The sequence below is a fragment of the Cnephaeus nilssonii genome (assembly GCF_951640355.1).
Source record: "Cnephaeus nilssonii genome assembly, chromosome: 14".
Taxonomy (NCBI): Eukaryota; Metazoa; Chordata; class Mammalia; order Chiroptera; family Vespertilionidae; genus Cnephaeus; species Cnephaeus nilssonii.
Window position 1 is genome coordinate 9,212,119 of NC_137085.1, and position 15,537 is coordinate 9,227,655.

The 15,537-nt window shown below is 46.6% G+C and overlaps 1 protein-coding gene across 4 annotated transcripts in view; it reads right to left on the reverse strand.

Moving 5' to 3' along the window:
- Positions 1 to 49: 49 nt before the first annotated feature.
- RABGAP1 (RAB GTPase activating protein 1) overlaps positions 50 to 15,537 on the reverse strand; it is a 126,424-nt gene continuing 110,936 nt past the window's right edge. For all 4 annotated transcript variants that reach the window (XM_079791011.1, XM_079791010.1, XM_079791012.1 and 1 more), the window contains 7 exons: positions 8,525 to 8,617; positions 8,039 to 8,149; positions 6,332 to 6,436; positions 5,431 to 5,514; positions 4,878 to 4,949; positions 2,975 to 3,172; positions 50 to 1,722 (listed from right to left, as the gene is read on the reverse strand). In XM_079791011.1, coding sequence (XP_079647137.1) covers positions 1,600 to 1,722; positions 2,975 to 3,172; positions 4,878 to 4,949; positions 5,431 to 5,514; positions 6,332 to 6,436; positions 8,039 to 8,149; positions 8,525 to 8,617 — 786 coding nt within the window. In that variant the 3' untranslated portion in view covers positions 50 to 1,599. The remainder of the gene's footprint in view (positions 1,723 to 2,974; positions 3,173 to 4,877; positions 4,950 to 5,430; positions 5,515 to 6,331; positions 6,437 to 8,038; positions 8,150 to 8,524; positions 8,618 to 15,537) is intronic.

Genomic DNA, 15,537 nt, shown 5'->3' on the forward strand with positions numbered 1-15,537 from the left:
GGGGGATGGGGGGATGCTGCACATGATAAAAGTGGTTTTTACAAAGCAATGCTGTTTGTACCAAAATATTTAATGAATATGCTGTTAAAATAAAACCAACAGAAGAAATAGTAATACAATTTTACTGGTTTATATTTCAATTCATAAAGTTAACACACTAAGACTACCCTAACACAATGTCCACACACCTAGATTTAGACGGGCTTACAGCTGTTTTGGTAACTGAACAAGAAAGACACAAAGTGGTGGGGGGATGGTGTGGGGAGGAGGGGTTGCCACTTGTTACCTCCTCAACACAGATGACCTCAGCAAGTGTCAGTACAGCCAACGGGAAAAAATACAAAACAACCCAAGTGTCTACATACAAACCAGCGCGCCTCGTAACCAGCTACCTCCAACCAGAGACGACGACGAACCATCTGCAAGACAGCCTGTCGGCACATCACTATATAAGTTAAAGTCCGTTTTGTTTTTTAAAAAAGGTGCTAAAACCTCCATACCATAGTTTTGAAGCGAGAACTTGCAGCCCATTTAAACAGCGAGGTTTGCACCCAACCACACTCCAGGGGGAATGCAGCAGAGAGGGACACGGGCCAGCAGGATGGGGCCTGGGTGTCCCACACGTACATTTATTCACACAGACACACACAGAGCCTCAGTGTCCTCCTCACACGATCTGTTGTGCAAAACACCTGGAATCTCAAAGTGAGGGAGCTTGTCACAACTCAGAACAGCAGGGAGGAGAGCAGAACCCAACAGACCTTGAGTGAAATTAAGTGCCCACATAACCACATAATTAAGTTGTGCAGATCAGTCCTAGTCTGGGATTTAAACACTGTCATTTGGGGGCATTGGGAAAAGGTATTTTTATATATATATACATATACACACATGACACATTGAGGAAAATAAGATTTGTCCACATTATGATTAATCCAGTCTCATGGTCACCCACCCCAGCCCTGTGAAGTCATTTTGGCAGCTAACACTAAAAAACAACAGGAACCATGAGAGTTGCATAGAATTGATCTGAAACGTGAAAAATGCCAAACCAAAACCTGTGCATCATACAGTTTAACAAAACCAGACTGCTCCCACTGCACCCAGGAAACCCTCGTCTTCAAAACAAAGTGCTTCTCCGTTACCCAGGGACCCTCTGCTGGCACTGACGCCGGTAAGAATCACTGGAGTTCCTGATCCTCTGCCCCACCCCACCCAGCCACAGTCTGTATAACGTGTATTAAAAAAACATGAAAGATTTAGAAAAAAACCAACAGCCTGAAAGGATTCCCCCAACTCTGATAATGTCACCTCAGCCTGTGGGCTGGGTGAGCCTGGGAGGTCGCCTCAGGAGTGATTTCCTAGAGCGTCCGGAGCAGCCGCTGGGCTGGCAGGCCTGTTAGTGTCAGTAGTTAGGAGAGCCCGACCCCAGAGGCTGCCTGCTTCAGGAGCTCTGGTCCAATGACCTACCAATACGCTTCTAGGAATCTGACTTAGGTACATCTGGTCCTGGGACATGTCACAGAATCACACATCTGGCCAAAGAAGGCAACAAAAGGTGTCATGTTTCCTGACGGTGTCTGGAGGCCGCGGCTGCTCTCAGCAAGTCTCTTTCCCTTGAACGCCAGTTGCTGTCTTTATGGAGCTCAGTGTTCGGTTAAACCACGTCTTCTTGGCTGCTTGTACCTCATTTAGGGCAAGGCCCAAATGGTGCTCCAAGTCCTGCAAGGAAGACTGCATGAGGATGCTGGCTCCAGTGCCAAAGACACAGCTGCCTCCCCAAGAGCTGAGCCAGGCAGGAACTCAGTCTATTTACTTTTGAGAGGCCTCTGGAAATTCCGCGCCCCCCCCCCCCCCATCTCAAACTGGCATGGAAAGATCTGGAATGCCCAAAGCTGTTAAGCCCTCCTTGTTTCTTGCCTAGTTTATTAACGCTGCCTCCTAAACAAACACCACCCTCCCTTGTTCACCACTGCACACCAGGCACACAGAGCTCATGCCCAGGTAAGACTGCATCATGGACTTCCAGGAAGAACCTTCAAGTCTACCCTCCCGAGCAAGGCACTGGAGACGTCGGTCTGGGCCAACACACAGGCTGTTTCAGATCAGCACCCACATCCACCCCTACACCTCCTGGGGCTCCTTATTGGGCAAGCCCACGCCTCCCTGTGCTGCTCCCTCCCTCCCTCCCTGTGCCTGATCTTTCTCTTCAGCTGCAGCCTGTCCAATTCTGTGACCACAGCTCAGACACTGATTGCCTGCCCTGGACAGTCCTCTGAGCCATGTCTTAGCTTGGCCACCCCAGCACCGAGAACAGGGCCTGGCAAAGAGCAGGTACCCAGTGAATGTGCGCGATGCGGGAGGCCCAGCCTAAGCTTGGCTCCTTGTGCTTAGCACTGGTGCTGACAGAACTAGCCAGACAGTATAAAGATGACCAAGCTCAGCCCCACTTCCTTCACCAGGAATGGAGGTCAGATCAATTAGGTAACATGTCCGAAGGCACAAAGCTAGCTAGGTGATGGGAGCTGGGACATAAGAGCCGGCATTTATAAAGCCCGTACACACTGTGTAAACCCTTTCTGTGCATTATCTCCTTGTCCTCACTCATCTCCACTTGCAGATGAGACGAATGTAGGTGGTTACTAACTCAAGGTCGAAGACTCTGATAGTACAGCTGTGACTTGAAAGGACATATTCTCTGCTCCACCAAGAAGCTCCCAAGCTTGATAATTATCATGAAAAAGGTCAATGCTTAGAACAGGCCAAGTAAACATCCACTGGTAAATAACACGTAATGGGCTTCTTCCCGTGAGCACCATAGTCAAAGTTGACAAGAGAAAAGAACCCCAACCCATAAAGGTCAAGCTGGCGTTTCCCACACCAGGGCCCCTCTGGCGAGTCCGAGTCCATGGCAGCAAGAGAAGAGGCAGCGCTTTGGTCCCGGGGGGGAGAGGGGGACAGAGGTGGCTGTTACCTGTATCTTACACTCGGCCTCCACCAGCTGCAGCTTGGTCTGGGCCAGCTCCAGTTCCATCTCTCGCAGCTGGTTCTTGAGCGTCTCCTTCTCCTCATCTGTGTCCTCATCTAAAACTTCCTTAGCTGCGCTGACGCCCTTTATGCGCCCTTCTTTGTTGAAAAACTCTCGGCAGCGCTCACAGTCATCTACTTTTTGCTAAAATTGAATGTCAGATGTAAAGAGACAAGAAGAGAACTGGTCGTTTAGAAGGTGTGAGCATCGGCCTCCTGGAGCCAAGAGGTGGCTTCTCAGTAGGCACCACAGCTTCTGAAAATCTGCCCTCTGTAACCAGGAGACAGCCGAGGGGAAAACCACCTGGCCCTAGACACGGAAAGCAGTGAAAACAGTCTGATGTCGTGATCCAGTCAGTCATCATACCTAAGAACTTGGCTAAACATGAAGCAGCAGTGACTAGATACGATTTATGTACAAGGATTTTCACTGCAGAATGAGAGATAAGCTTCCCAACACCTGGGAGAAATTCAATACACTGGGCTGTATTTATATAGGAAGTGTGCAACCTCTAAGTTTCTGAGGAATTTTTCATAACATGGTAAAATGGTACGCAAAAAATGTATATATAGTATGGTTAAAATATATACCATAGTTCATAAAAATAAGATGCCACTGACTGTAAGAAACGTCATTTTATGTTCTTCTAAGAAAATACTCTGCCAACTAAATCAAAACCTGCCCCAATTACAGAGATGTGAATGTGAAACCATGCATATCTTAGAATGAATGAATTTGTGTATATTAAACAGAACAAAGACTGAAAGCATATACACCCAAGTGTGCACAATGGTGATGTTATCTGTGGATAACAAGACTGTAACGGGTGACCAGCCGTTGTGGCTCAGTGCCTGAGCATTGACCAATGAACCAGGAGGTCATGGTTCAATTCCCAGTTGAGGCACATGCCTGGGTTGTGGGCTCAATCCCCAGTATAAGGCATGCAGGAGGCAGCTGTTCAATGATTCCCTTTCATCACTGATGTTTTTCTCTCTCCCTCTCCCTTTCTCTCTGAAATCAATAAAAATATATTTTAAAAAATTGTAAGAGGTTGTTTTTTTTTCTTATATACTCTTCCAAATTTTCTGCAATGAGTTCTATTAGTTCTGGAATCAGACAACAAATTATATTTAAAAAATAGCTATGCTGATTAAACACTTCTGGTGGGGGCTGGGCATCATCTTGCTCCAGATAGAATGTTCTAAGCAAACATGGTCATGAGCACAGAACTCTCCATTTTCCTCTCCACTGAAGCCTAAGTATGTGAGGAAAGCATCTTTCAGTAAATGACTCATCTTAGTAAAATTTGCTAAGTTTTCTTATACAGGCACAGCTTCAAGAAAGCAAGCATCGTTACAAAAGCTCCCAAATTGGCAACAAGTGTACTTTAAAAAGTCCAGTCGTCACTGTGGCATGTGGATCGTTGTGACAGCAGAAGGAAGTGGGCTGGGAGGGGAGTGTCCATGCAGGTGGGAGGGACAAGTCACACCGCAGTCCTGGCCTCCGGGCCCCAGTGCTGCGCAGCATGCACTGCCCACGCGGCAGCACCCGGAACCTAGAGCCACCTGTTTTGTTTACAAACTCCCTGGAGGAGATGTTGTACACATTTATAAGGACAAGGACCTCGGATTTTGAGATCTAAAGCCAGAACTCTTTGGGTCTCATCTGTATTCCCCTCCAGAGGACACAAGCACAGTATCAGCTGTACATTACTGAGTGAGGCTGTGTATTTGTCAGCTTCTCTCACCTCTGAAATCAAAGCACCCCCCTTACCCAAAATCTGCAGTGCTGGTCACAGCCATAAACTGGGCGAGGTGCTATAAAATTTCTTTGATGAAGGGAGACTTACCCGAATTTTCTCAATTTCCACTTTATTAGCTGTCTGCTGCTTCTCCAATCTTTCACTCAACTGAGAACAAATCTAAAGAAACAGACATAATATCAAATGAAAGTCTCTGGAGCAATGCCATCAGCTGCACACTCTGGGCTGGGGACGAAGTCTGTGGTGGCAGCTGGACCACGCTCAGCAGCAGATCCTCTGGCCACACCGCCTCTGCATCCATCAGCCTGGGACTTGCAAGACCCTCTTAGCACCACACTCGACGGCCACCGTTTCTGCACCTTGTAACCACACATGCACATAAGGCGCAACCTGTACCTGAAATACGCCCAGGAACACAGGGTGGCTTCACTTACTAAGTGCCTTCGTGCATGCTGGGCACTCACTCTGCCTGGCGCTCTACGCACATGACTGAGATCGAAACTCTTTCCCTTACTCCTCAGTTGGCTGGGCGTGAAGTGACTGGTCAGAGCTGGAAGCTCTTGGGTGAGGAGGGGCACATTCCCTCGGGACAAGCAGGTTGCCCGGGGACACAGCCCAATCCCCTGGTGCGAGGACCCACCTGCTTGTAGTCGCCGATGATAGAACTGTTCTTTTTAATCTCAGATTCTGCTTTGTCGAGTTCCCGCCGACACATTTCTTTTAGCTGCGTACATTAAAAAGGCAGACCTGAGTGTTTTAAGGGAAATATAAAGGGCTTTGCACTAAATGCCTTCCTGACTCTGAAGGGCTCTCCCTCCCTCCCTTTCCCTCTTGGCATCCCTAACCCTGTTTTCTTGATGCCAGGAGAGGGCGGGAACAGTCAAAATGCCCCAAAATACCCACCCCACTCGGGTCTGCTGAGGCTTCTGCCTGAGAGCAACCTGGCCTGTGGGACTGAGCAGACAACACAGAGCAGAGACCGAGCTGATGGAGCACCGCGGCCGCCTCAGTAACTGACCTCTCGTCTGTGTAAAGTGCTGTCACCTCGCACCTCAGGCAGCTCTGACACCAGGAGGAGTTACCTTTATGGAAAACTGGGGGGAAGGGGACAGGGACTGGCCCCAGGGCACCCAGCACCCTAAGCTCTTCCTATGGCTGCAGGTCTGTGCCCCAGGGACGGCAGAGCTGGCTGCGGACAAGCCTTCCAGTTTGCTCTCGGAGGGCATGTCAGTGGACAGGTAGAGGAGCCACACATGTTAGGGCGTCGCTTTCCTTCTGCAGAGATGCTGATCCTATTCTTTGTCACTCAGATGCGGACACACAGGGATTTCTCTTTCCCCAACGAAGGATGGGCTTTGCCCCACGGCCTCACTGTGCTTTAATTAGTCAGAACCATTACACTTGACACAGTAAATAAAAAAGGCTCGCGGAAACTGAAGCCAGCTGTCCCAGCTTCTCCAGTGCCAACAGGAAGCCTCCAGCCACACTCCCACCATCGTCTGCAGGACACAGAAGGCTACGGGCGGGCGAAGCTCCCTGACCTGAGCAGACTCCTCTTCCAGCCGTCTTTTCTCTTCTTCTGCATCAATCAACTTCTGTTTGGTCATAAGCAGCTCCTTATTCAGTGCATCTGCCTTTTCCTCAGCCTGACAATTTAAGAGATGCTGTTAGTGAACAAGAACTGAGAACTGGAGGGGTTTGCATCATCCAGCACAATCCCATTTGAAGATGAAGGGGAACTGTGATGGGGACAGGGGAAATGATACGCCCACGGTCGCACCGAGAAGAGGCTCGTGCCCGAGTGCTGGCTCTGAGGTCGGAAAGGCACCGGTCAGGAGCACAGCCTTTGGCCTCCGGCAGCCTAGGCTCCATCCCATCGCTCCCTGACCGTGTGCCACTGGCAAAGTCACAGAAAGCCTGTCTGAGCCTCAGGATCTTCATCCGAGGGATAAAGTGCGGAAAGGACTAACTAAGCACAGTGCCTAGCACATAGTAAACACTCAATAAACAGTAGCTGCTATAATCATTAATAGCTATAATAAATTCTGGTTTTCTTCCTCTAAACTCTGAGTATTTCCTCTGCTTCATCAAACAAGGTCCACATGTTGGTCTCCTTGTCACCTGATAAAGGAAGCCACCGCTTTACTGATTTTATTCCTGAAATGGCGATCCTCCACCCCGTTTTCTCCTAAAGCGTGCAAAGGTCTGGAGGCAGACCTGTGGGCCCAAGTGGAAAGGATATGAGTCCCCGACACAAACAGTCCAGGACACTGAGGAATGAACGACTGTAGCCGCAGAGGGCGGGAAGGAAACACAGCAGTGCACAACATTTTCGCACACATTCGGTGGAGCAAGGGCCTCCGGGGTCACAGACACTACTGGTGCACTGTATCATGTAAGTCCCCTGTGAACGCTCAGCAGCCTGAGCCTCTTTCTAGAACATCAGGAAACTATGAGCAGAAAAGTAATCTTAGGAGCCTGACAGGGAACCCTGAGTCAGGAGCTGGTAAACGATGGCCTCTGCCCCAAATCTGCTGGTTCTTACAAACGTGGTTTTATCATAAGCAAACAGCCATGCTCATCTGTTTACTTACTATCCATGTGTGGCTAGTTCTGCAACAGTGGTAAAGCTAGTCGTGACAGAGACCACGTGGCCCACAAAAGCTAAAATATTTACTATCTATCCCTTTACAGAAAAAGCTTGCAACCTGACCTAACCCTGAATGAGAGACCACACTTCTTTTAAGGGAAGCTTGTGGTAGAGAGAACGGACAAATGCCCACCAGGAAAGCCATCACCTCAAACTCAAGATTGGGAGAAGCAAAGAAAGATGGCGTATCTGCCAACAGAAATTACTGATGAAATCGAGCGTCCTGGGCACCGGGCATTATTATACTTGGCAGTGCTTAGTCAACAGGCACAGAATATGCAAGAAAACAAAGTCTCTTCTTGTTTTAGGGGGAGGTTAAGAAAACCGTAGTGATTATATGCTATTGCCAACTGTGACAGCATGAGAATGAGCCAGAAGTCTCTCAATCAAAACAATGTTTCGGAAGAAGTTCAAGGACTTAAGGAAGGCTTCCTGAGCTCATCACTAACCCCTACAGGAAGAGAGGGAAGGAATGCGGAAAAGAGCCTGTACCCTCAGAGGAGGGTAACTAACGAGCACAACAAACACAGTAATTTCACGTGATTAAGGAGAAGTCAGTGTTGAACACAACCTCTCCCTGCAGCCAAGTCAGACTCACGTTATCCAGGTCCTTGCGCAGCGCAATCTTGCTGGTCACCAGCTCGTGGGCTAAGTCATCATTTTCCTGTTCCAGCCTCATGTTCGCTTCTTGTAGACGCCTATTCTCCCGCTGAAAGGTTCAAAGAAACCAGTTACAGACACATGAAAACCAGAGGAAAATGACAGTTTCTCAGGGCTAACCCTCAAAACTCCCTTGAGTCCTATGGAAATTGTGGGAGATGTAGCTGGTCCTCATGAGCTACCAATCAATAATTTCAGAAACACTTACCTGGTAAGTGACCTTGTCAAGGAGCTATGTCTTATTAACGGTGCCAACATGCCACCGAACTGTAACAAACTAGGCCACTGGTTTGAAGCAAAACAAACTTTGTTTTCTTATTTGCAAACTGAAACTGAAACGTGAATCTAGAAACAGTGGAACTGGATTTTAAAAGGAACGCAACAAGGCTGTTACAGGCACAATTGTATGAAATCAAAGGCGAACCTCAAATCGTTCGATGGGGTCTTCCTGTTGGGCCTGCTGTTCCCTCATGGTGTGATATTCCTTTTCATATTTTTTCAACTTCTTCTGACTAATCTGTAGGACAAACCACAGCATGAATTAAAAAGTATCAGAAAGTGGTGGGCACTTCAGAGACTTCACTAAGGACAGGACTGTCCCCAGTCACTATGGAAATGTTTCCTAATTTGGGAGGGAAATCATCAGAATGGGGCACTGTCCAGGACCCAGAATTCTCACTCAATGGCTACTGTGTCCAGGGTTCTGTTGGGGATAACTGGCTCACAGTTTTTCCTAACAGTGTTAGAAGGACCACTACAGAGAGCTCTTCCTATCTGAGGCCTGGGTCCCACTGTCCCTATCATCATCCCCATCGCCATCCCCATCTTATCTAGCACCTACCAGCATGGCTGCAAGAGGCTTCAAATCTCTGCCCTCACGTACAGTAGTCTTTATCCTCCTCCTCCTCATTTTATACACAACTGAGGTATAAGGAGGTTACGTACCTTGATCAAGGTCACTCAGTGAGGGGCTGGCAGATCTGGGATTTGAACCCAGGCAGCTCGACTCCACCTGAGGTCCAGCTACAGCCACCTTGCTGTCCTACCACCTATCAACTTTCCTCTCCACTAGCTCCTGTGCTATCAAGCAGGCACAATTCTCTGTCCTTCAACACACAGCTCTGCTGACCACTCTACTTGGCTGCTCTTCTGTCCCATCAAACTACTGCCCTCTTTCTCTCAAGCTTTTTCTTACCAACAACCACTGCCAACCACAGGTCTATACCTGTCACTTCCACTGCTTCAGGGCCTCTCTTTAATCTCTCTGAGTCAAGCTCCTGCTCTGACTACTCTTTAGAAAATGCCCTTTTGAAGGTCACAGAGTGGTTTCTTTTTCACTCCATCAAGTGGGTTCTCTCTCTTCCCAACTAGACTTCAAATCCCTTGACTTTCATGCTTTACCATGACCAACCCACTCCTCTCCTCTCGAGGAAATCCTTTCTCCCGTTCTCTCTTAGCTCTCCTTCTACCGAACAGGTTGTTTCTCCCTTTTACTGGTTAGCCCTTTTCTTTCTTCAATCTGGACCATAACCAAGGCATCCTCAAGATACAACCCTTAGTCTTTTGTTTTATTCCTTCCTTTAAACCACTAACCCATTCTCTTTGTTTTTAAAATTATATTTTTCAGAATTATAAAATATAGCCCTAACTGGTTTGGCTCAATGGATAGAGCGTCGGCCTGCAGACTGAAAGGTCCCAGGTTCGATTCCAGTCAAGGGCATGTACCTTGGTTGCGGGCACATCCCCAGTGGGAGGTGTGCAGGAGGCAGCTGATCGATGTTTCTCTCTCATCAATGTTTCTAACTCTCTATCCCTCTCCCTTCCTCTCTGTAAAAAATCAATAAAATATATATATTTTTTAAAAGAATTATAAAATATAAAAAATAGAAAAGTGATAGAACAGGTATATGCAACTTAAGGAATGATTACAAGCTAACGCTCATCCCTTCCCAAAGCTTCAGAATCAGCACCATGCTGCCTCACAAACTTTAGCTGCCAGTTCCAGGTAACGAGGAAACTCTGAGCTTGTCTAGTCCAACTTTTCTCATTTTATAGATGAAGAAACTGAGACCTACAAGGGGATGGGACAGGCCCAAGTTCGCAGTGCCTCCAATTCTCTGTCCCACCTCACTCGTGCTGCCTGGTGTTGCCCTCCCAACTCTCGTTGGGATGTGGGTATGTCTGCTTCAACCAGAGCTGATCCTAGAGTCTGGCTGCCGCCTAAGGGGAGGCCACCAAGCACACAGCACTACACCTGGCTGCAGTCCATAGAAATGTCCATTAAACACTTGGGGGTGAGGCTGCAAGTGGCGAGTGACACCTTTAAACTCAGGTCTTCTGCAGTTTAAGGCCAATGCGGGGTAATCTTCTAGTGTATACGAGAGGCCCAGTGTACAAATTTGTGCACGGGTGGGGTCGCTCGGCCTGGCTGGCAATCAGGCCGATCGTGCTTCATTAAAAAGAAAAAAAAAAGAATTGACAAATCCTACAAAACATTCTCACAAATCTTCAGGATTCTCCAACTTTTCATTCTCATGCGGGGGCAAGGAAGAATTAACAATTTTTTCCTATAAACATACATTTAAAAAGGCTAATTACAAAATAATGTCTTCTACATTTCATTATCCCTAATTATAAAAGCCTCTTTCTCAGAGTAAAGGGCTGATTCTCCCTCAACATTGTCACAGCTGTTTGTGTCTAACGAGCACCTGATAAATGTTGGACCCTCTACATTTGGTTATCTCACTGATTCTTAGATTTTCGTGATAGGATATGGGCATTTCTTTATGCATTTCCCATGTTTTTCAAGTGTTCTGCAGTGGGCATAAGTTACTTTTATAATTAAGTATACAAAGTACATGATGGTAGAAAGAATTCTCATAATCACTCGGGGCTTCTGTACCAGGACTTAACTCAGGCAAAGCTCCGTCTTCCGCGGAGCTTGTGGCCCAGACTTCCTCATCGGCTCAGGCTCCCTTCCCACTGCTCCGCCTCACTGGTTCTGTTTCCCTTTTACTCCCTCCCTCCCTTAAACCCTTACCCCCCAACCCCATTACAAACAAAAATAAGTAAAAGCAACACTGCTTATAACAGGCTCGCACTGACCCTGCATCTCTGAGCATGGATGGCTGCACACCAGAGCCAACTAGTTCAGACTGCCTCTGAGGCACAGACCCCACGAAAAAGACTGATGCCTGACACGGCAATGGGGAACGGAGAGGCACCGGCAGCAAAAGCACCAATGCAGCCTCCACATGAAGCTGTACCCAGGAGAGACCAGCACCCACCTCTCAGCCTGCCAGTCTCGTACCCGTCTCCAAGTCAGAACATTCCTCCCTCATCCCTTGCCCACGCAGTGTGCACAGAAATGCTGAATTACATCGGCCATCCTTTACATCTAACCTTTCCTCTGAATGGAAATGCCAACAAATTGAGCCCCTCTGCCTGCACAGGCCCACACCCTCTTCACCTCTCGACGAGCGCTCCAACATCACTTCCTTAGGAACCCTTCCCTGACACCTCCTTCCCCCATCAGGCCAGGTCTTTCCTTAAATATTCTCATGACATCAGGGCAACTCCTTCATGTACCTGTACAAGTTCACAAGTATTTACTTATGTGCTTACTTGATTGTCTGTCTTCCCACCAGGAAGCAGGCCTCATCTGCTTTGCTTACCACCATATCTCCAGTGCCCAGTTTAATGCCTACAACACAATCAGGACTCAATAATCAGATGTTGAACAAATCAAAGCCAATGGCCATCCTGCAAATCTATAATCAGGATGCAGCAGGGGCATTTATTTACCCAACAGTTGAGCACAGCTATGGGCAATGTTCTTTGTAGGCATTAGGATACAAAGATGTATACAGGTCACAATATGCAAACTCCACAGGGCAGGAACTCTTATTCATTTCAAAATTCTGAATGCCTGGCCCACAGTAAGCATGAAAATACTTAATGAACAGAGACATAGTCCCCACTTTAAAAAGTTCAAGGGTCATTTTGTCTGTCTCTTACTTACACCAATAACATTTTAATTGAATTCAGGAAGTAGGGCAGCAATGGAATCACCCAGAGCCGGGAGTCACACCCTCTGCTGGATGGCCTCTCCAAGGAGGCTGTGGAAAGCACAGCCTCACACACAGTGGCATGTTTGCCCTCAGAGATGATAGCTGAGCCCTGGCTGGGTGGCTCCGTTGGTTGGAACATTGTCCCTCACACCAAAAAGGTTGCAGGTTTGATTTCAGGTCAGGGCACATACCTAGGTTGTGGGTTTGACCCCCTCAAGGCGCATATGGAAGGCAACTGATTAATGTCTCTCCCCTACACCCCTCCTTCCCCCCCAAAAAAAACACTAAAAAAGGATATCCTCAGGTGAGGGTTAAAAAAAAAGATCTTTAAAATTTTTTGTTTAAATGTTCTTTTTTTTGGGGGGGGGGGAGAATCTAATAGTTTACTGGGACAAGACTGAGTTTGTACTAAATTTAGGAAAAACCTATGTTACACCCCACTGCAATCTGTACAGAGGCTCTTAACACTGTTAGGAACAGAACCGATCTGAAAGTGTCCTGAGAGCCATGGTTCCCATAAAAAGCAATGTTCCCATAAAATAGCCCAGAAGGCAACTCTGCCCCACCCCACCCACAGCAAGAGAACATTCTACATATCACTTCAGAGGGCTCACAGGCTCCCTGAGGCCCATCCATACACAGTCCCCAGTTAAGAAACTTTGAATTCGACAGTGGAGACTTGGAACATGTCGGTTTGACATTTTGGTAGAAGCACAGAGTTAGTCCCAAATCCCTCCCCTTGGTGACCATCATCAATCTTCACAGGAATCGGATATTGCTCTCTCTTAAAACAGGGGCTACGTGCCGTGGGGAAGGTAGCACCTGCCAGCCTCTGGCACAGGCAGGATGTCAAGGCCCAGAGTCGGAGAAAGGGAGTGGCTGCAGACTTGCATGGGAGGGGGTGGTACAGTCTGCAGGTGGACAAACCAAGACTCAAGTCCTGGCTCTGCTAATGACTCATTGTGTGACTAAGGTCAAGCTGCCTTACCTCAGCTTCAGGTTCCTCATCTGTGAAAACCACCACGGTCCTTTTAAGGACTATTGTTATGAGGATCACACGATATAAAACATTTAAAGAGCTCACTGAGTGCCCCGCACAGAGTGAGGTCTTTTACTTGGCGGTAGCTACTGCTTGTATTAATAGAATCAGAAGCCGAACTACCATCGGCACATGTGCTGCAGAGAACGAGCCGTTTAAACAAGCCCATTTCACACAAAGAGAGGAAATGGGCTGCTGACAGGAAACAGGAGCGATTCCCAAAGGTCCCTTGCGGGGCTGGAGACAGGGAGCCAGCAAAGGTGGGAGGTTGAATGCTAGTAGTCTGCATGGCAGGGTTCAAGGATATTGTCTGGGTGAGTGGGTGTGTGGGAAGAGGTCTTATACATTAAGGAGATCCTGACTCCAAAGTCCTCATAGCTAAAATAAAGATATCTGACCAAGCCCACCTCCCTCTTGTTGAATGCTTGGGGTAAGAACTTGGCTTTTCAGTAATTAGAAGAACCTGAGATTCACACAGGACTGTCAAGATAACAAGATACCTCTACACCTACCATTTTATTTAATCTTCCAAACACCTCTCTGAAAGGCTATAGCAGGAATTATCACCCTCATTTTATTGATGGGGAATCGAGACCTAGACAGGTACAGTGACTGCTTAGTGACGATGCCAGCACCAGATCAGTGATTCTTGCTTCTTATGCATCTCTGCAGCACGCTCAGTACTGAGTACAGTTCTTGACCCATAAGAAAATCTATAAATGTTTATTGACTTGAACTGACTTAAGGAGATGCCTGGGCAGAGGAGGTCAAAACAGGGAAGGCCAAGAGATCACTGGTGTTGAGGGATGATATGATCATCAGAAGATCAGCAGCTACATTAAAGGCATCATCTTATGGCTCTCTCTCCAACCCTGCTGTGTTAACCTACCCTGGGTCACAGGGCACAGGCAGAGCCAGGATGGGAGCCAAGGTTCGTGCGACTCCAAGGCCTGCCCTTGAAACCACTTGACACAAATCAACATTCTATTTACTCTCTGAGCCTTTTTATTTAATTTGTTCAAATAGTTCAGACTCCAACTCCCTCTAAAATCACTAAATAGAATTAGGCTTTCTGGTCCTACCATCAGAGTATTTTTCTAAAATGCAGAAGCAAATTAGTAGCAGAGAACCCAAACACAGATAAGCACCAGGGGAGACCAACTTATTAAAAGAAGAAGGGAGTGACCGCTGCCTACCCTTATGACACTGAAAAACTTAGGGTACAGTGCAGAGAAAGAGCAGCCACTCAGGAGTTTCCTCATGAAATCCAATTCTAAAAGGTTACAACAAGCAAAGAAGTAAAACTATAGCCTGGTCTAGTTACAGGGAAAACTGAACTTAGGTACAGCGTACACATAGAGTTTCAACGCTGACACAGACGAAGTTTGTCCTGTTCATTCAATCCCTCATTTACAGTAAATTTAGCACAGTGACAATAAGCATTGACTTTAAAGTCAAACTCCCAGGATCTAATCCCTATTCCATCACTTAGGAACTTTATACACTTTGGGTGTTTTCTTCAATTTTTTTATGTATACATTTGAAAAATGACCTCATGTGGTCATTGCAAGGATTAGTCTACCATGTATAGACACTATGGAAGATTCTGTGAACATACCAAGGAAAGACTGATGAAGTCACTGCAATCATAGAGCTGAAAGCCCTAATCCTAACGCACAATAACTACACAAATGATAAGAGCAGAGAATGAAATTCAAACTAGTGTGGCTTTTAGCTCATAAATAAAAATATTCCCCAAGGGCAAAGATTCCCAAATGCCAGAGTTTTCTGTTTCTCCAAATAGCAAGTGATTAGGATTACATTAATTTGGAGATACTGTTATTTGATTTTTGCAATAATATATTTTCTTACAGGTAGTTTGAAGTCTAGCACAATCACTTTATATTTGAAATAAATTCTAAAAAAATAAATAAAAAAAAAAGAAAGAAATTCTAGTGAAACAGTGGTTCAGAAATTACATTTCACCTTAGTGAGGATTCTGTAACAAAAGGGTCAAGTCTTCAAGCTTGATCTAAGAAACGCACTGAGCCATCTCTTTCAGCTATTTCTTGTTTCTTCTAAACTAGCCTCCTATATCTGACTTAATCTCTAAAATACCTGTATAGACATAAACAAACCATTGCTTTAACATAATTCTCGAATCAAAAATTTAAAAGATCTAAATGTGATTGCATTCCCACCCCACGCCCCTCTAAACAATGCACAGTGCAGTTATGAGTATGAATGGGTTGTGGAGCTACTAGGGCCATTCATGAACTCCTAGAACAATCTTTAAAAATGAAATTCCTTTTAGACCTTATAGCAGAA